At 35.2% G+C, this 21,256-nt stretch overlaps 2 protein-coding genes across 2 annotated transcripts in view; both read left to right on the forward strand.

The window, feature by feature from the left end:
• Positions 1-21,256, forward strand: part of LOC119085178 (ATP-binding cassette sub-family G member 4) — a 40,955-nt gene that overhangs the window by 6,250 nt on the left and 13,449 nt on the right.
• LOC119085184 lies at positions 15,969-18,050 on the forward strand. The gene is made up of 3 exons (XM_037195497.1): positions 15,969-16,728; positions 16,794-17,127; positions 17,184-18,050. The coding sequence occupies exons 1-3, from the start codon at positions 16,234-16,236 to the stop codon at positions 17,888-17,890; spliced, it is 1,536 nt and encodes a 511-aa protein (XP_037051392.1). The 5' UTR covers positions 15,969-16,233; the 3' UTR covers positions 17,891-18,050.

Consider the following 21,256-nt stretch of genomic DNA (forward strand, 5'->3'; position numbering starts at 1 on the left):
CATTTGCTATACACTTTCATGTTTCGCACGAATATTTTGCGCGCTTTGTATATCGAATACTTTCGAGTAAATTTATGCAATCAAATTGTGTTTTAAACGAAAAATTTAGTGTCTGTTGAAGAGAGATCGTTTTTTACACCAGGCATTCACGTTTAAATAACGTGGTCTGTTTGAAAAATGCGGTTCGAAATTGCATTTATTTTGCGAGAAGAAAAAATTAAATTAACGAAGAAACAAAGTAACAAAAAGGCAAACCGTAATGATTTGGTTAGCGCTTTATCAAGAACCCAGGTGTACATTGCGAGACATTGTACTTATCGGAAAATTAGTGTTACAATTATTTCCTGTAAAAAAGTCTAGTTTCAATGTGCCACTCTCGGTTACGCAAAAAAGTTATCTCTCATTTCAAGTGGCTTATTGAATGAGTTCAATGTCATCTGAGATTATTTTTTGTTGAAATGTTAAAAAAAAATATTAGATTTTGATAGAGGCAGAATTGTATAATATCGCATATGTGAACACGTACACTACATGAAATAATTATTTATTCTGTTGTTGTTGCTACTGTTGATCACCGAAAATAAAAGTTAAATCAAAGTCAATGGTGCATTGCCTTCCCTCAGACGGTAAATCGAAGCGTTAGAAAAAAAACGACAACAAAATGATAAACTTAGGTGATGTAGGTGCAGGACCTGTTTTATCAATACAAATGCGATTCGTTTCATGATTCCACGAAAAGCTTTAATCGACCTAGCACCTATCGATAGATGTAGTAACGTCAATTCCGCAAACGGAAACCATCTAAACGATAGTAGTCCGTAGTAGACGCACCCGGGTATCTATTACGTACGTGATCCTAAGTGCCTTTCCGGCCTTTCCAAATAACACTTAGGGATGAGTAGCCTTCCACTTCTTGTGGTCTAACTCACAATCACTGAACCGATTGTTTTATAGACAATTTTGATCCTGGATTGACATCGTCAGTGTCTATCGTTTTACGTTTCATCTACACTTAAAAAATGTGTTGTTTTGTAGCTATACTCGGTACTTAGACTGCCCTAACTCAGGAACGAACCACCTAAATATAAGTTATCGACTGTCTGAGAGACACAATTTTTTTCCTTTGAGATTCGTCATCAATAGACAAACACGTCATATGAATCTTAATAGCCCCCATTACATCATCGTACAGTGTTAACTTTATTGATCAAAGAGTTTGCGATGAAATTTGCATCAAGGTTTCGCAAATACCATACTTCAAACGATGATGAACTTTCCTCGGATTTCCTGCTGTCTTTATTGATGCATTTCAATGATACGAAAGATTATCTTTTTGAGACTTATTCCTATCACTTTGTTTATGTTACAGTAACTCTCTGAGTTAGAATTTCTCATCTCATAACCTGATAAGATTTGGGTTTTGTTGAATATGGCACGAATGTTATCTAAATTTTGTTACTTCGTTGATTGTTAATAGGGTGAGTTCTAAAACCACTGTGTGCTAATTTCCGAAATGTTCCGCTCTTTATGATGCTCGAAATGAATTCGTCATATTCGAGAAATCGATAGGAAAATTTTTATGTTTTGCAATTCTGAAAATATTCATTTCTCAACCTACTAAATTTCATGGTTGAATTAATATTGGCCAACAATGGAAATAAATTGGAAATGTTTGGATTTCGAGAAATCAATTCTACGAATAAAGGATTAATTTACTACTCACATTACTAACACTATTCGCACCCGGCGCGAGTTCAATTCAATTTAACGTTCGACTAAATTCGAACCCGACGGTACTATAGAATGCACTGTAATAATAGGTCGTAAATATCACATCGAATTGATAATTAGTAATTGCATGACAACAATTTATTAATTAGATTCGTCTAAACGATTTAGTCTTAGAATTGATAAATTCACAATTAGCGGTCACCATATTTCGAATATTATTAATTGCTGATGTTTGTGTAAATGGTCCAAAGGCTCGGAACGGGTCTGGTTCGGTCAGACCGAAACCCGAACTTGATTTAACCCGAACCTGAAAAATTATTTCGGGTTCAACTCGAACTTGAATTTTCGATTTCGGGTTTAACCTGAACCTGACCTGAGCCCGAAATTGTTCAACCCGAATTTGACCTGAACCTGAATTTTCAATTTCGAGTTCGACCCGAACTTGAACTGAACCCGAAATTTTAAATTTAATCAGGTCGGGTTCGGGTAACCCGAAATTTTGAGCGTTTATTACACTAAAAAAAGTCAAAAATTTCGGGTTACCCGAACCCGACCTGATTAAATTTAAAATTTCGGGTTCAGTTCAGGTTCGGGTCGAACTCGAAATTGAAAATTCAGGTTCAGGTTAAACCCGAAATCGAAAATTCAAGTTCAAGTCAAGTTCGGGTTGAACCCAAAAAAAATTTTCAGGTTCGGGTCATAAATCCGGTTCAGGTCAACCTGAACTAAAACAGGTCAACCCGAACCCGTTCCGAGCCTTAACCAAACGGTTCACAATAACCAAGCGAATATTTTATTTAACAAATGAAAAACTAGTTTTTCCGCTTTTTGTTGGCTTGGTGTATGCGTCTTGTTACAAAATGTCAAAACATAAGAATCTAAGTATTCATTTGTTGAACAATGCATGTGGATCACAAATATAATCCATAACAACTACCACATGTCGGTTATCACTTTTCTGCGAATTACGTGAACACGTGAACGTGATGATCATCCAAAGAAAAAACTACGAGCTCCGTTTAAGGTTCTCTTATGTGATAAAACGAATGTTAAAGCTAATGAAGTAAAAGATTTTGATTTTTTTAAAGAGTAGGGGTAACATTGCTGAGACCCTTAATTTCGTCAGTTTTGGTTTCATACATCAACTAAACTGTTTTCTAGTATCTAGTCACTAGTTCTCACTCCTTTATGAAGCTGAAAAAATATCGTGAATTTTTTCGCATTCAATTCGTTTTACAATCAGTTTTACCTACATCCATTATCATAAGTAGATGATGATTATGGGCTCGTGACTCTATTGAAAGTCCGTTGATTAGATTCAACTCAGCTGTGTCATCGAACTGCAAAGCATTGATTGGATGAAATCTTTATTTCGTTATATACATTGAATTGCGAGCAAGCATCTCTTTCTAAGCGGAAAACTAATTGTTATGCAAAATCCAATTGTGATTGGCCAATTTAACAAATCTGAACGCCTAAGCTCATTATACGAAAAATGTGCTTCAAATTGGATTCATTTAACTAATATAACACATACTTGGCCTGGGTTATTATTTACACGGTCATTTTAACATATTTCCATCACACAGCAACCTAAACAAAGTTAATGACCTCATTAAGTGATTATTTGGCATCAATTAATAGGATATTTTAAGCACACTAATATTCAAATGTATTGGACGATGTGCTTTGCATTTTTGTTTGTTGAATGATAAGATAAACGATACCAAAATATTATTCAGTAGAACAGCGTGTGTGCATTAGATTTCATCGTATCCGCATATCCAACTTATCTAAATTTTGATTGACATAGAGATATGAATGTCACTATATAGTCATCTATGTTGCTCATATGTTAGTTATCTTGGCTTGGTAAAGTAATTTCGAAAATGACAAATCTTGAACTTGAAAAATGGTTATCGTCTGACATAATGTATATGCAGCTTTGGTACTGTCGAGACGAGTTTCTTCTTACTGTTTTGATTACTTTGCTGGATGATAATAAGATTAGAATACTTCTGATGTAATGTTTAACAGACAATCTTGTAATTACAATAATTGCTTTATCGCAAACGTTCACAACGTTGTATGTAGAGATAATTTACTGATTTACATACAATAAGCAGAGGAAATATATTCTTGAAATGACAAGCACAGAATTAAATTGGAATTGTCAAAGACTGCAATGTTTAATCAAAAATATTCAATTTATTCCTGGCCAACGGAAATGCTTCTGCTAACAAAAATTATTTTTAAGATTAAATTCTTAAAAAATTCTTACAAATCCCTAATTTGTAAACTCAGAAATTTTGGAATCTTTTATAGTATATTACTTCCGAGGTTCCAAGTTGTGTATTTGATAAGTGGGGTGTTACAGCCCGACCCGAAGGGGAGGGCTGTATTCCCCACTTGTCAAATAACAACTTGGAACCTCGGAAGTACAATGCTTTACGTGATTAGGCAATGTAAATGAAAATGAAACATGCCGTAACACGTAAAGAATTTTATTCAAAAACATGAGGCAAAGTTAACTTTACTGCACGGATCCAAAACTTTACCTCAAGTTTTTGAATAAGATACCTCACTTGACAATGGCGTAAATGATGGAAATGGTACTTCATGTGTGTCTCACACAAGAAATACCATTTCCATCATTTGCCCCATTAGTAAGTTACTCACACCAGTTGAATTCCCATTTAACTTAAAATAGGGGTAGCTCCTGATCCAGACGTCCTAGAAATTTATTTTTTCTGGATTTATAATCAGGAGGGAAAAATACCGATAGGTATTCGAACTCGTAACTGCAACGTACGGGTTGTCGAGTAGTGAATGTACTATTATGGAATCTGTTAAAATTCCTAAAATCTTTTTTTTTAATTAGTAAATTTACGAATTTTTAGGAGTTTTTATCTTACAGAAGAGAGAAAAGTGAAATTAAACACGATTGTTCTGATTACCAAATGAAAATTTAGATTTTCATTTGTTAATGGGTTAAACCAATTGTGCGTGAAATCATTTTCAAACCACAAGAAGTCTTAAAACAGAAATAAATATGTCAAATTTCACTTCTCTCTTGTTGACGATACATATCTTTAAACTCTTAAAAATGCCTGAAAATCTGAGAATTCCAGTAATTTTCAAGCATTCAATTCTCCTCAAAATCCTAAAAATTCATTTTAAAAGTAGTAATAAGCAAACTCTCAAACATCACGACAACAGCATCCATTTCTCTTTGATTATCTTACTTTTTCAGTATATTTAAAGGACGATTACAATCATTCTCATATTTGTATTTTTACATATGAGAAAAACGAGAGTTTCAGGTACCTAAATTTTCGATTTGAAAATATGAAATTATTGTCTATTTTGGGGACTTAAAACCAGTAATTCAGTTTTCGAATGAAGACCGTTCTCTGTTACAAAATACTTGTATCTCAGTTAAAATATCGGAATCTCTACAGACAAATGTTGGTATCTCAGTTAAAATGTCGGTTTCTCTTCAGAAAAATGTTGGTATCTCAGTTAAAATATCGGTATCTCTTCAGACAAATGTTGGTATCTCAGTTAAAATGTCGGTTTCTCTTCAGAAATGGTTGGTATCTCAGTTAAAATATCGGTATCTCTTCAGAAAAATGTTGGTATCTCAGTTAAAATAGCGGTATCTCTACAAGAAAATGTTGGTATCTCAGTTAAAATAGCGGTATCTCTACAAGAAAATGTTGGTATCTCAGTTAAATATCGGTGTCTCTTCAGACAAATGTTGGTATCTCGGTTAAAATATCGATATCTCTTCAGAAAAATGTTGGTATCTCAGTTAAAATATCAGTATCTCTTCAGACCAATGTTGGTATCTCGGTTAAAATATCGATATCTCTTCAGAAAAATGTTGGTATCTCAGTTAAAATATCGAAATCTCTTCAGACAAATGTTGGTATCTCAGTTAAAATGTCGGTTTCTCTTCAGAAAAATGTTGGTATCTCAGTTAAAATATCGGTATCTCTTCAGAAAAATATTGGCATCTCTTCAGAAAAATGTTGGTATCTCAGTTAAAATATCGGTATCTCTTCAGACAAATGTTGGTATCTCAGTTAAAATGTCGGTTTCTCTTCAGAAATGGTTGGTATCTCAGTTAAAATATCGGTATCTCTTTAGAAAAATGTTGGCATCTCAGTTAAAATAGCGGTATATCTACAAGAAAATGTTGGTATCTCAGTTAAAATAGCGGTATCTCTACAAGAAAATGTTGGTATCTCAGTTAAATATCGGTGTCTCTTCAGACAAATGTTGGTATCTCGGTTAAAATATCGATATCTCTTCAGAAAAATGTTGGTATCTCAGTTAAAATATCGATATCTCTTCAGACAAATGTTGGTATCTCAGTTAAAATGTCGGTTTCTCTTCAGAAATGGTTGGTATCTCAGTTAAAATATCGGTTTCTCTTCAGAAAAATGTTGGCATCTCTTCAGAAATATGTTGGCATCTCTTCAGAAAAATGTTGGTATCTCAGTTAAAATATCGGTATCTCTTCAGACAAATGTTGGTATCTCAGTTAAAATGTCGGTTTCTCTTCAGAAATGGTTGGTATCTCAGTTAAAATATCGGTATCTCTTCAGAAAAATGTTGGTATCTCTACAAGAAAATGTTGGTATCTCAGTTAAAATAGCGGTGTCTCTTCAGACAAATGTTGGTATCTCGGTTAAAATATCGATATCTCTTCAGAAAAATGTTGGTATCTCAGTTAAGATATCGCTATCTCTTCAAAAATGGTTGGTATCTCAGTTAAAATATCAGTATCTCTTCAGAAAAATGTTGGTATTTCAGTTAAAATATCGATATATCTACAGAAAAATGTTGGTATCTCAGTTAAAATAGCGGTATCTATACAGAAAAATGTTGGTATATCAGTTAAAATAGCGGTATCTCTACAAGAAAATGTTGGTATCTCAGTTAAAATATCGGTATCTCTTCAGACAAATATTGGTATCTCAGTTAAAATTTAGATATCTCAGTTAAAATGACGGTATCTCTTCAGGAAAATGTTGGTATCTCAGTTAAAATATCGCTATCTCTTCAGAAAAATGTTGGTATCTCTACAAGAAAATGTTGGTATCTCAGTTAAAATAGCGGTATCTCTACAAGAAAATGTTGGTATCTCAGTTAAATATCGGTGTCTCTTCAGACAAATGTTGGTATCTCGGTTAAAATATCGATATCTCTTCAGAAAAATGTTGGTATCTCAGTTAAAATAGCGGTATCTCTACAGAAAAATGTTGGTATCTCAGTTAAAATAGCGGTATCTATACAAGAAAATGTTGGTATCTCAGTTACAATGTCGGTTTCTCTTCAGACAAATGTTGGTATCTCAGTTAAAAGTTAGATATCTCAGTTAAAATGACGGTATCTCTTCAGGAAAATGTTGGTATCTCAGTAAAAATGTCAGTATCTGAATGTCCGATTAAAAAAAATGATAATCGTTCTAATAGATCAGTGTCAAATAACGGTTTCTTTTCTCAAAATAGTGTCAAATGAGTTGTCAATTTCACAAAGCTAACCTCAAACAGTGACAGCTCCATATAAATTTTTGTAACATTGTGGTTAGCTTTGTGAAAATGACAGCTCATTTGACATCTCAAATGACATTGACAATGATCTATAGCAACCTCTCTCAGCTATTTCCATATGCATTTTTGCCTAGGATTCCGGAAGAAGGGATAGCGTATCTCAGTAAGGATCCAGTGCAGGGACTCTTGAGACAATTGCTGGTATTCTTGAGATATCGGTATCACTTAACAAAATTTATTGCATCGCAGTTACTACACCCTCCCGTTTTTGGGTGGGACAGCTCCCTTGACTGACTGATTTTCTCAATCAATTTGTGCGATTGTTTCAAAAATATAAGAGAACTAACTTGCTTTCTCATAAATTGCAAGGTTCTGAAAGAACAGGTTAAGACACTTACGAAGGCGGGTGAAACACAAATCTTGACAATTTAGACATGTGTATTGTTTGAAAAGTCAACGTGGAAACAAATTTTTATTTTTGTTAAGTTGAAATCGGCATATAAAATTTTGATTCCACCGCCTTCGTGATCAACTCGAAAGTGTCTTAACCTGTTCTTTAACCTTGATAAGTAAATTGCGGATGCATTTTATTTTAATTTAAAAAAAATCAGAATAAACTAAACGGTCGTAGGTCCTATCTTACTTTCCATTAACGAACTTAGCCCCAGGAATTTCGGTCCATGTCAAATAAAAAAAGTTTTGCAAATCCGTTTAGAATTACTGGAGTCATCGTGTTATCAAACGACGGGACAAAAATTCTTTTGGGAATATCACAGAGATCATAGTCTGTCTTCGAACTTAACCTCACCGTAATTGCATGTTCGGATTAATTTTCATTGATTTATGTTTATTATTCTTTAAAAATCCAATCGACATTTTTGAATTATCAACTTAAAATTTTCATATTAAAAAACAAACACTTAAATAGATTGTCTTTTAAATCTTCTCATTTTCGCACCATTACTTTGCGACTCGGTTTTCTTTTCTTTATTTCGCTTTCAGCCAATTCACATTTGCGTTTCTTCGGATGTTTCTCTGGAAAGAGAACAAAATTTAAGAGAAGCGTACCGCAAATTCGTGATGATAAGCCTTGATTTCCACTTAAAAAAAGGTCCTCCTTGTTAGAGACAAAATTTAATTTTATCAATTTTTGCTTTGTTTGCTTGACAGCTCTCTCTATCTCTCTCACGGCTCTCACACGAAGTACTTTTTGTTGAGTGGAAACCATCTTAATACTTCCACTCCAAAAATCACGCAATCAAAGATATGAAATTAGAGAAAACGGAGAGTTAACATAAAACTCCTGACTGATAAGTCAATCTCCATTTTAGCATGGATATAACTGACTAACGTTTTTAAGTTTTGCGTCTACAAATAATTATCAGGTGTAAATACGACTAAATTAGGCCAGGGAATCTACATGACTTTGCAAGGTTGTAACACATAAAATTATTTTTATGTAAACTTACTCTTCGCTTCAGTGTGTTTTTCGGATTTTGACGCAATCGGAGTTAGAGACTGTTTGCCGACATTACGTTTAGACGAAGCTTTTACTGGTCCAGCAGCAACAGTTTCCGACGTTTTCGTTACAACTTTTTTTTTCTTACTTGAAGCTTTATCGTTGGGATGGGATGCAGCGCGACGCTTTCTTTGATATTTCTCTAAAAGAAAGAAATTAATTTTAAAAACTTAAAGATCGTAACATAACGTCCACAGCAGATACGTAAATAACTAGTGCATCACAGGTTTGAAACCACTTAATCACAGTATATGTGTGAAAATTATTCTCTCGGTATACGAATTCACACGTATACCGTAATTTCGTGGTTTAAAAACCAAGTGATGCAAATAACTATTTGGTTTTACGTTCATAAAAAAAAATGAAAAAAGCCCGTAATAACGTCGTGTTTGTGTCCAACTATTAGAGAACAAGGTAGTAATAGCTGATAAGGTTGAATTTAGGTGCAATATTGGAACTGGAAACAAATTAATTGAGAAAATGACAAAATGTTAGGATTTCTTGTGAACGTTATGTTTTTGGACCGCACCTATCAATTTATCGACATTGTCACGTTTAAGGAAAGAATAGGATATGATATGAAACTTACGTTTTCCTCCATTATGTTTTTCGGATGTATCTGTCAATGTAGAACGAGGTTTGCCAATATTACGCTTATGTGATGCGGCTTTCATTAATAATTCTGGTATAATCTCCGTTTCACTTTCATTGCCCTCGTCCTCGTCAGTGTCGCTTTCATCATCATACCCATTGCCTTCAGCAACGTCAAGTAGCTGTGCTATTTGAATTACTTCCCGATCAATTATGTTTTGCCGATAGTACTCTCGATGCACTTTTTCCGCATGTCCCATAAAATCGGCCACGTCAGAAACTTTACTGTCGCTCAATTCCATCGATGCACATAGGGTCGCAAAATGCTTTCTCAAATTCGTTCCGGTCAAGCTCGACGGATTTTCGGCTCCGCAGGCATTTGCAAATTTTCTTATGGCGTTGCATGCGTTCATCACAGGCATTTTGTTTGGATGCGATGTCGGTAAGCCAAAAAGAAATTCGTTGTTCGGTGCAACACCAGCTTCTTCTCTGTGTGCTAGCAGAAGTTTTATGCAATCTTCGTATTTAGGTTTCAGCAGAACGCTAACATCTCGTCCTTTTTTGCCTCGCGCAATCATTCTACGGAATTGCAAAAAATTTTTTTTTGCTTCCTCTGATAGCGTCGCAAAGAATTCTTTATTTGTATTTTCATTCATGAACTCTCTGTTATGAAACGAAAAGACTGTAATGTGCTGAGTGTCGCCGGATCGTCGTCTGTTGTATATCAATAATGAGACCAATGTCAGTTTACAGAGTTCACGCCAATTCGTATAAGTATAATTACAGGCCAATTGTTCGTAACAGGAGTTTCTTTGCGATTCAACGTATAACGATAGAGTCTTTACGTCTGCTGTTGTTGGAAGATTTACGGTTTTTTCTCTTCGCATTCTCGCTTGGGTCTCTGTTACCGCTTTGCCGATAGTAATGCCAGCATCCGTGTCTAAGAGTTTTAAAAAATTTTCCGCTCTTCGTTGGTTAGCCGACTCATCTCGCTTTATGTACTCTGCAATTAGCAAACGACCTACGTGTCTGACTATAGTCACAGCAATCGATGCACAGGCGGGTGTCTTAAACTCGTCAGTTTCATCATTAAATTTGGCAAGTGTTTTGATAGCTTCGATTAACGAATCGTAATATTTGGGATGGAAAATCGATTCGAAATCTGTTACGTCGGGCTCGATGGACTTCAGTGAATCGAGAATTCGTCCGGCCATTCTCAATCGATAGCTTTTCATGGCTTTCTGAGTTTCAGTACGTTTGGTATATTTGGTACATAATTTATTGCCATAAACGATAATCAACCAGTCAAAACGGATTAAATGAACAATTCTGTTTTCTCGGAAACTTCCAAACAAATCCTTCAATTTTTGATTTGCGTTATGGTGCAACCGTCCATCGACCAATTTTGCCAGTTCCATAGTTGTTCTTTCATGTTTTGTTGCTTCGTTGTTAATTTTCAATGGTTTTCTCTTACAATTGAATGCTACGTGATGTCTAAGACCTGATCGGGCGTAGCTTCCAAAACAAAACGGACACGGCTTAAAATCCACAGCTGTCCTTTTCAATTTGATATTCGGTCGACGGATGGTAATCATCTTTTTTTTGTTAAGTTCAGCAGTTTTGTTCCAGTTTACAATTCCAATGTTTCGTAGTCCATCTTGAATCACGCGTCGTTCTTTTGATCCTAAAATAAGGCAAGAAAATAAAAAAATAAAAAAGCTGAAGTGACTGAAGTAGTAGTACATTACTTAACAATGGGGCAAATGATGGAAATTGTACTTCTTGTGTGAAACACTAAGAAGTACCATTTCCATCATTTACCACATTGCCAAGTAATATATTTTATTCAAAAACTTGAGGTAAAGTTTTGCATCAGTGCAGTAAAGTTAACATTACCTCACGTTTTTGAATAAAATTAATTTTCTTGCTATAGCTCATGGAATTGGTCAATTATATCACATAAATTACTGAAAATAGGATCATGTTCATTAAATTAAAGTCAACTTTTTTCAATAAGACGAATAAATTTTAAATATTCACCACTAATGAAGAAATCATTTCAATATTATATTCAAAAACGTGAGGTGAAGTTGACTTTACTTAACGGAGCCAAAACTTTACCTCAAGTCTTTGAATAAAATACCTTACTTGACAATGAAGTAAATGATATAAATGGTACTTCTTGTGTGTTTACCGACCTCGGCTACATGTACCATTTACATCATTTGCCCCATTGGTAAGTAATGTACTACTACTCGAAGGGCAGCAACATAATAACATTATGTCTTGATGTAGTTTATAGCAAATCGACGTATATTATAATTGAATTTTGAGTCGTTTTCAACTACATAAGTCACATATCGAATATAGAATTTGGTCGAATTAAAAATTTATAGATGATCCGATAAACGTTCTTTCTTCTTAAAACGTAACAATTATTCATTCCCATCATGTAATCCCATCTCATAATAATTTACCTTTTTCGAGGCTTAAAATTTTTTGAACATCAGGTTCCTGCTTATGCTTTGCTTCTAAATGTCGAGCTAGTTTTGACACCAGCTTGTTGCAAAATGGACAGCATAGCTTCTTCGAACCTTGATCCGACGTATCCACTATCATGTTAATATTATCGCATACAACGCTATTGATGGGCGATGCAGTCAATTCTGCCGGGTATTTCTGAAAGTATGAGAACATACATAGGTTTGAAATATATTGATGCTTTAAATCGCGATGGAAAAACTGGACAAAACCATTAAAGAGTCTTCGTGTCTACTGAGAGTGGAAGTGATATAATCTAACTTTGTACGTAACTACAAGATACTAATGCATTATGAGAGAAAAGGGGACATTCATGTGTTTATGAGCAAATTGTTTTTTTTTTCAAATTTGACGCTACCGAACTAAGTAACAAACAGCTTAATGCTGACAATTGTAATCGAAAGAACATTAACAATGTCTGCTGCTATTAAAATAACAAAATTGTATATGTAGTGGGCGAAGACAACGTAAACGTAAAATGAAGAATTCTGAATCGGCAAAGTGTCATTAATATGTTGTATTTGAGTGATTGTTTATGATATAACCTACATATCCATACAAACTACACACACGGATAGAATGTGTGCAGTTTGTATGGAGGTCATTTAGTGTTTACATTTGCAAACGTAGTCATGACAATCTAGATTCAATTGCTCATTTAAAATACGAAGGATCAGATTAACACTTATTTACCATTACTTAAAGGCTTATCACTCTTATCAAATTTTTATTTATTTTTGGCCTTAGGTCAGTCAACGATCAAGAAATAACATGCTAGAACTTACTTCGCTCGGATGTTGTGGTTTATTTATGGTTAATTGATGGACTTTTGGTCGACACAAGTCAGTTTCCGACGATGAAAGATCAGTATCAGTCTCAAGTTGATCAGCTGATTCATCGATGATGATGGGTGTGACCTCTGGTCGACAAACAATGTGCGCCTGAATGAAAACATTAAGAATTGATTGTCTGAATCACATGATAAAGCAAAATGCAATTTACTGGTGGTGAAGTTTCACGCCCTGGCACATCATTCTGATGTTGTGGTTTATTCATGGTTAATTGACAGACCTTTGGTCGACACAGGCCAGTTTCTGTCGATGTAAAATTATGATCAGACACCCCATGCTGATAAGCCGGTTCATTTATCGATATGAATGTGACTTCTGGTTGACAAACACTATTCGCCTGAATGAAAAAATTAAGAATTGAATGTCTAAATTACGTGCAGCAAAATACAATTTACTGGTGGTGTAGCTTCATGGTCTAGCACATCATTTGGATGTTGTGGTTTATTCATGGTTAATTGACAGACTTTTGGTCCACACAGGTCGGTTTCGGACGGTGAAAAATTGCGATCTGGTACTTCACATTGATTAGTCGTGACATTTACGGCAATTGAACTTAGTCCACACATGCTGGACATCTGAATGAAAATATGAAAAATCAAATGTTTCAGACAATGGTTGGAACCTTTGAGACTTTCATTTATGCTCGGGAATAAGAAGTAAAGTACTACTTACTGGTCCCCAACTATGATGTTGCACAGCATACGGATATTGCGGTTCATTTACTGCAAAATGATGGACGTATGGTCCATTAGGAAAAGACATCTCATGCTGATAAGCTGGAACATTCGTGGCTCGATGCATTCCAGACATCTAAATAAAAAATCGGATGTCTCATACCGCTCACCTATTGATAATTCAACTACAACTTACTGGTTCCGAAGCATAGTGTAGCACAGCATACGGTTCGTTTACTGTAAATGGATGGACGTATGGTCGACACAAGGCAGTTTCCGATGATAAATTCTTAGGATAAGACATCTCATGCTGATGAGCCGGAAGATTCGTAACCATTGGATTGAGTCCTGGTCGATGGGTACCGGACATCTAAATGGAAAATCGAATGACTCATACCGCTCAACTATTGACATTCCAACTACAACTTACTGGTCCCCAAGCATAGTGTGGTACATCATACCGTTCGTTTACTGTAAATGGATGGACGTATGGTCGACACGAGGCAGTTTCCGATGACAAAACCTGAGGATTTGACATCTCATGCCGATAAGCCGGCACATTCGTGGTCATTGAATTGAGTTCTGGTCGATGCATACCGGACATCTAAATGGAAAATCGAATGACTCATACCGCTCATGTATTGACAACCCAACTACAACTTACTGGTCTCCAAGTATAGTGTGGTACATCATACGGTTCGTTTACTGTAAATGGATGGACGTATGGTCGACACGAGGCAGTTTCCGATGATAAAACCTGAGGATATGACATCTCATGCCGATAATCCGGAACATTCGTGGCAATTGAATTCAGTTCTGGTCGGTGCATATTGGACATCTAAATGAAAAATTGAATGTCTCATGCCGCTCAACTATTGATAATCCAACTACAACTTACTAGTCCCGAAGCATTGTGCGGCATCGCATACTGATATTGTGGTTTATTCAATTGGCTGATCTCAGCTAGCTGTAAGTTATTTATCTAATTTGAAAATACATGAAGAAGTTGGGAAAGAACAGACAAAACATTTGTACGTACTACTTCGCTTGCAGCTATGTCTGGCATTTCAAATCGATTGACTGATAATGAAATGGCCTCCGAAATAAAATCGACATTTTCTTTTTCAGAGAATATTTGTTTGGAATGATCAAGTCGGCTAGGATAAGCAACCTAGAATTTGTGTGTCCAATCATAAATATCGTTTATTTATTTAAAATTAATGATTTAAATAATTCGCTATTTTGATTATCATAACACCAAAATACGTCAATTGTTTGAATAATTTTAAATTCATGTGCATTTCAATGCCAATGCCATTACAAATAGAAAAAATTAAAAACAAATGATAGATAACACCCCTACCGTATCTTGCGTGTCCATATTTAAATACATTATTTGTGTGTCCTGTTCAGTCAGTGTTGCCATTTCTGCTTGAATTCTTAAATTTTAAAAGAACTCAATTAAGATTAAGAATAATTTCCTTAATTGATAATAATAGATTCGAACTTACATTGGCTTGTTTTTCCGTGGAATATTTATGAAACGTTTCACATGCATTAAAATTTTCCAAAAAGTCGAACGGAATGACAATGCCTAATAGGCATGTACACTTTACAGCATGCTGCGATTACTAAATAACCAAACAACTACACAGCGAAGTATTTAACTCCGGTGAACTAATCTCTTTTAATCAGAAAACGATGGACTATATTGACGGTAGCATACTTATTGTGCCGATTTATGAATTACTGCGTATTACTCATAGTAGCCCGGCCGCGTAGTTTTTGTTGATCATTATATGCACGATTCTAATAGTATATTACATTGGGTGCGCCGGAAAGTATGCATATCATGAGGGATCAATTTTGTGATACGAGCCAAACTCACGAGTGTGTGTTTAAGCGCCAAGGTTTGAAAACTGTTATTTTGACAAGGGTAGAGTTTGCATATCCGAGCCGAAGGCGAGGTATGCAACTACCCGTGTCAAAATAACAGTTTTCAAACCGAGGCGCTTAAACACACACGAGTGAGTTTGCGAGTACAAAAAATTGATCCAGAATGATATGCATACTTTCCAAGCACCCAATGTAAGATATTTTTTTGCCTATCCCCTCCGGAAAGTGAGCATAACATGTATGTTTACCCCCTCAGGATACAACAGCAAATGCATTCATTGACTTATCTGTTTTCTTTGTATTTACATGAGTTCACATCAACTTGATTGAACTGCTTGCACTTTTACTTTGCTTTTAAAATTTGCATGCTTTGTGTGAGGTAGTCTACCTCTGCAAAAAAATATGAATTGAAAACCAATCTATTGATTGTTGTCATTTCATGTCTATTGGTAGAAATGAGTTTGAAATGAGTTCGAAATGCATTCGGAATGCCCATTTTATGAAATCAGTTTGCATTTCAAATGTATTCATTTGTTTCAGTTTTACATTTAAAAAATTATTTATAGCGTATTCATTTGGAAAACAAATAAAATATAAAACTGGAAACATTACTTCGGATTACACATGTACGAGAATAATTTTTTTGTTATTTTGAATCTCGCGCGAAATTCGTGGTTATATTCGGATCACACTACACAACAACATTCTCACCATATGAGAGGGATATTTTCAGATGAGCGAAGCTGCAAACCCTTGATTCGTAGTCGCAGTATGCTTTGACGCGTGTTTCACAGTCTTGATTGAGAAAATATCGTTGCATCAGTGCGCATTTGGCTTGTTTAACTTTTTGAGAATAATTTTTGTGAAAAATGGCTAATTGTGTTGATTTGAACAATGTTCATGATGCCGAAGAAGATGATGCCGAAGAAGTCGGTACGGATTGTGATTTGGACGAAAGACCGGGTACACCGGATGAACTGATTGAAATGGCTAATTCAGCGTCGAAAGAACTTTTGCCATTTAAATCGAAAGCGAGATACGAGCAAACGTTACGTGAATTTAAAAATTGGCAAGAAACGAAGAAAACAACATCTAATTCGGAACGGGTGCTGCTATCATATTTTAGTGAGCTTAAAGGGCTAAAAGGAAAATTGTCGCCAGCTACACTGTGGTCGCGATTTTCAATGTTAAAGGCGACATTGAAAATCTATGAACATGTGGACATTGGATCGTACACGTCGTTAACTGCTTTCCTGAAGGTACAGTTAAAGGGACACAAACCGAAAAAAGCCAAAGTTTTAACCGAGGTTGAATTGCGACGATTTATTGAGGAAGCCCCCGACCATGTCTGGCTTGATGTGAAAGTACGTAATCTCACTTTTACTCTTTTTTTCTTTCTGAAATTTCAAACGTCGTTTGTTTATCGCAGGTTGCTTGCATATTTGCTATCTTTGGATGTTGCAGAAGCCATGAATTTCCGAGTATCGAAATGAGTGACATCACCCGGTACCCCGACATGTACTACGTTGATATTAAAGAAACCAAAACGAGCACACCGAATGCGTTTGCCATAACCGAACCATTGGTCAGTGTGGTGAAGCGGTACGAGAATCTGCGTCCGCCAAAAGCTACATCAAATCGATTCTTCTTGAATTTCCAAAATGGGAAATGTACCGTACAAGTTATAGGTAAAAATAAATTTTACCAAATGCCTCGACGTATTGCTGAATTTTTGAAATTACCGGACGTTGATCGTTACACAGGTAACTTTTTACGATTAACAAAATTTTCGCACAATCATTCAAGGCAAATCTTTCAGGACACTCCTTCCGCCGATCTTCTTCAACTTTGTATGCGAACACAGGCGCGAGTATTGAATCGGTGAAACGACACACAGGACACAAATCTACTAAGATTTGTGAATCTTATATAGAAGACTGCATCGAGAACAAGCGGAAAAGAGGGAACGAGATAATGTCCGCGTTAAATAATGCATGGCCGCCTACTGCTCGTCCGAGCAGCTCATCCGAAGCTACTACCGATTCGGGTAGTCGTCGTTCTGTAACAACGTCTTCCGCTAGTTCGACTTCCGCACCTGTTGAAGATCGTCATTCCGTCGATTTTCGAACCATTGCGTCAGGGTTCTCTTCGGCTGATACGAACAACCGATCTGAAAATCGTCGCTTGTCATTATCTTCAACCAGCTCATCCGAAGCTATCAGCGATCCGGGTAATCGTCGTTCTGTAACAACCTCTTCCGCTAGTTCGGCTTCCGCACCTGTTGACGATCGTCATTCCGTCAATGCATCGACATTTTCAGCCGGTCGTACGACTGAGTCTCCAAACCGTACCGATTCGATGGATGTCGCACTATCGCAGGAAATGGTTTCCGCAGACTTCGGTGATACTACCGCACACGTGAATACATTCGAGTCAACAGAATTGTCCACTCAAAGCATCATGGCGAAAATGCACAAACAGATGATATTCTACAAGTGCGACAATTTGACCTTAAATCTAAAATAATAATTTGAAACGTTTCAACGTACCCGTACATTGTTTTTACTCGAATTTCATTTTGAATATTTTTTTGTTTATCGTTCAGTCGTCTAATTGATTTGAACACATTGTTGCTTGGAATCGAACTTTGAATAATAATTTAAAACGTTTTATTGAATACATACGTAATGCGTACATTGTTTTTACTTGACTTGCATTTTCTTATAACATGAGTTTCCCTACTTTAGGTTACGAAAACATTTTCCCTCCCTAGGTTAGGAAAACATTTTCCCTCCCTAGGAAAGACAAACAATTTCCTTCCCTAGGTAGGGAATGAACTTTCCCGAACGGACACAAAATATAAAATATCCCTACCTGATATACATGCTTTCCGTGGGGGGTAAACATACATGTTATGCTCACTTTCCGGAGGGGATAGGCAAAAAAATATTTATTTTAAATAGCTTGTGTCGCATAGGTCTTGAATTTTTTTTTTTAGGAAATGTTTTGCAAAATACAGTAAAGGCTGGCAGGAGTTTAATGTATACAAGACTTAGAGTAATTATACCAAAATTTTTCTGTAGAGATACCGATATTTTAACTGAGATATCAACATTTTTCTGAAGAGACACCGATATTGAACTGAGATACCAACATTTTTCTGAATAGATACGGATATTTTAACCGAGACACCAACATTTGTCTGAAGAGAAACCGATATTTAACTGAGGTACCAACATTTTCTTGTAGAGATACCGCTATTTTAACTGAAATACCAACATTTTTCTGTAGAGATACTGCTATTCTGAGATACCAACATTTTTTTTTGGAGAGATATCGATATTTAACTGAGATACCAACATTTTTCTGTAGAGATACCGCTATTTTAACTGAGATACCAACATTTTTTTTTGTAGAGATACCGATATTTAACTGAGATACCAACATTTTTCTGAAGAGATACGGATATTTTAACCGAGATACCAACATTTGTCTGAAGAGAAACCGATATTTAACTGAGATACCAACATTTTCTTGTAGAGATACCGCTATTTTAACTGAGATACCAACATTTTTCTGTAGAGATACCGCTATTTTAACTGAGATACCAAAATTTTTTTTTGTAGAGATACCGATATTTAACTGAGATACCAACATTTTTCTGAAGAGATACGGATATTTTAACCGAGATACCAACATTTGTCTGAAGAGAAACCGATATTTAACTGAGATACCAACATTTTCTTGTAGAGATACCGCTATTTTAACTGAGATACCAACATTTTTCTGTAGGAATACTGCTATTTTAACTGATATACCAACATTTTTCTGTGGAGATACCGCTATTTTGACTGAGATACCAACAATTTTTTTTGTAGAGATACCGATATTTAACTGAGATACCAACATTATTTTTAGAGATACCGCTATTTTAACTGAGATACCAACATTTTTTTTGTAGATATACCGAATCTACAATACCGCTATTTTAACTGAGATACCAACATTTTTCTGAAGAGATACCGATATCTTAACTGAGATACCAACATTAGTCTGAAGAGATACGAATATTTTAACTGAGATACCAACATTTTTCTGAAGAGACCGATATTTAACTGAGATACCAACATTTTCTTGTAGAGATACCGCTATTTTAACTGAGATACCAAAATTTTTCTGTATAGAAACCGATATTTTAACTGAGATACCAACATTTTTCTGAAGAGATACCGATATTTAACTGAGATACCAACATTTTTCTGTAGAGATACCGCTATTTTAACTGAGATACCAACATTTTTCTGTAGAGATACCGCTATTTTAACTGAGATACCAACATTTTTCTGTAGAGATACCGCTATTTTAACTGAGATACCAACATTTTTCTGTAGAGATACCGCTATTTTAACTGAGATACCAACATTTTTCTGTAGGAATACTGCTATTTTAACTGATATACCAACATTTTTCTGTAGAGATACCGCTATTTTGACTGAGATACCAACAATTTTTTTTGTAGAGATACCGATATTTAACTGAGATACCAACATTTTTCTGTAGAGATACCGCTATTTTAACTGAGATACCAACATTTTTTTTGTAGATATACCGAATCTACAATACCGCTATTTTAACTGAGATACCAACATTTTTCTGAAGAGATACCGATATTTTAACTGAGATACCAACATTAGTCTGAAGAGATACGAATATTTTAACTGAGATACCAACATTTTTCTGAAGAGACCGATATTTAACTGAGATACCAACATTTTCTTGTAGAGATACCGCTATTTTAACTGAGATACCAACATTTTTCTGTATAGAAACCGATATTTTAACTGAGATACCAACATTTTTCTGAAGAGATACCGATATTTAACTGAGATACCAACATTTTTCTGTAGAGATACCGCTATTTTAACTGAGATACCAACATTTTTCTGTAGAGATACCGCTATTTTAACTGAGATACCAACATTTTTCTGTAGAGATACCGCTATTTTAACTGAGATACCAACATTTTTCTGTATAGAAACCGATATTTTAACTGAGATACCAACATTTTTCTGAAGAGATACCGATATTTTAACTGAGATATCAACATTTTTCTGTAGAGATACCACTATTTTAACCGAGATACCAACATTTGTCTGAAGAGAAACCGATATTTAACTGAGATACCAACATTTTCTTGTAGAGATACCGATATTTTAACTGAGATACCAACATTTTTTTTTGTAGAGATACCGATATTTTAACTGAGATACCAACATTTTTTTTTGTAGAGATACCGATATTTAACTGAGATACCAACATTAGTCTGAAGAGATACGAATATTTTAACTGAGATACCAACATTTTTCTGAAGAGATACCGATATTTTAACCGAGATACCAACATTTGTCTGAAGAGACACCGATATTTAACTGAGATACCAACATTTTCTTGTAGAGGTACCGCTATTTTAACTGAGATACCAACATATTTCTGTGGATATACCGCTATTTTAACTGAGATACCAACCATTTCTGAAGAGATAGCGATATTTTAACTGAGATACCAACATTTTTCTTAAGAGATACCGATATTTTAACTGAGATACCAACATTTATCTGAAGAGACACCGATATTTAACTGAAATACCAACATTTTTTTGAAGAGATACGGATATTTTAACCGAGATACCAACATTTGTCTGAAGAGAAACCGATATTTAACTGAGATACCAACATTTTCTTGTAGATATACCGCTATTTTAACTGAGATACCAACATTTTTCTGTAGAGATACCGCTATTTTAACTGAGATACCAACATTTTTCTGTATAGAAACCGATATTTTTCTTAAGAGATACCGATATTTTAACTGAGATACCAACATTTATCTGAA

The sequence above is a fragment of the Bradysia coprophila genome, unplaced genomic scaffold (assembly GCF_014529535.1).
Source record: "Bradysia coprophila strain Holo2 unplaced genomic scaffold, BU_Bcop_v1 contig_94, whole genome shotgun sequence".
Lineage (NCBI taxonomy): Eukaryota > Metazoa > Arthropoda > Insecta > Diptera > Sciaridae > Bradysia > Bradysia coprophila.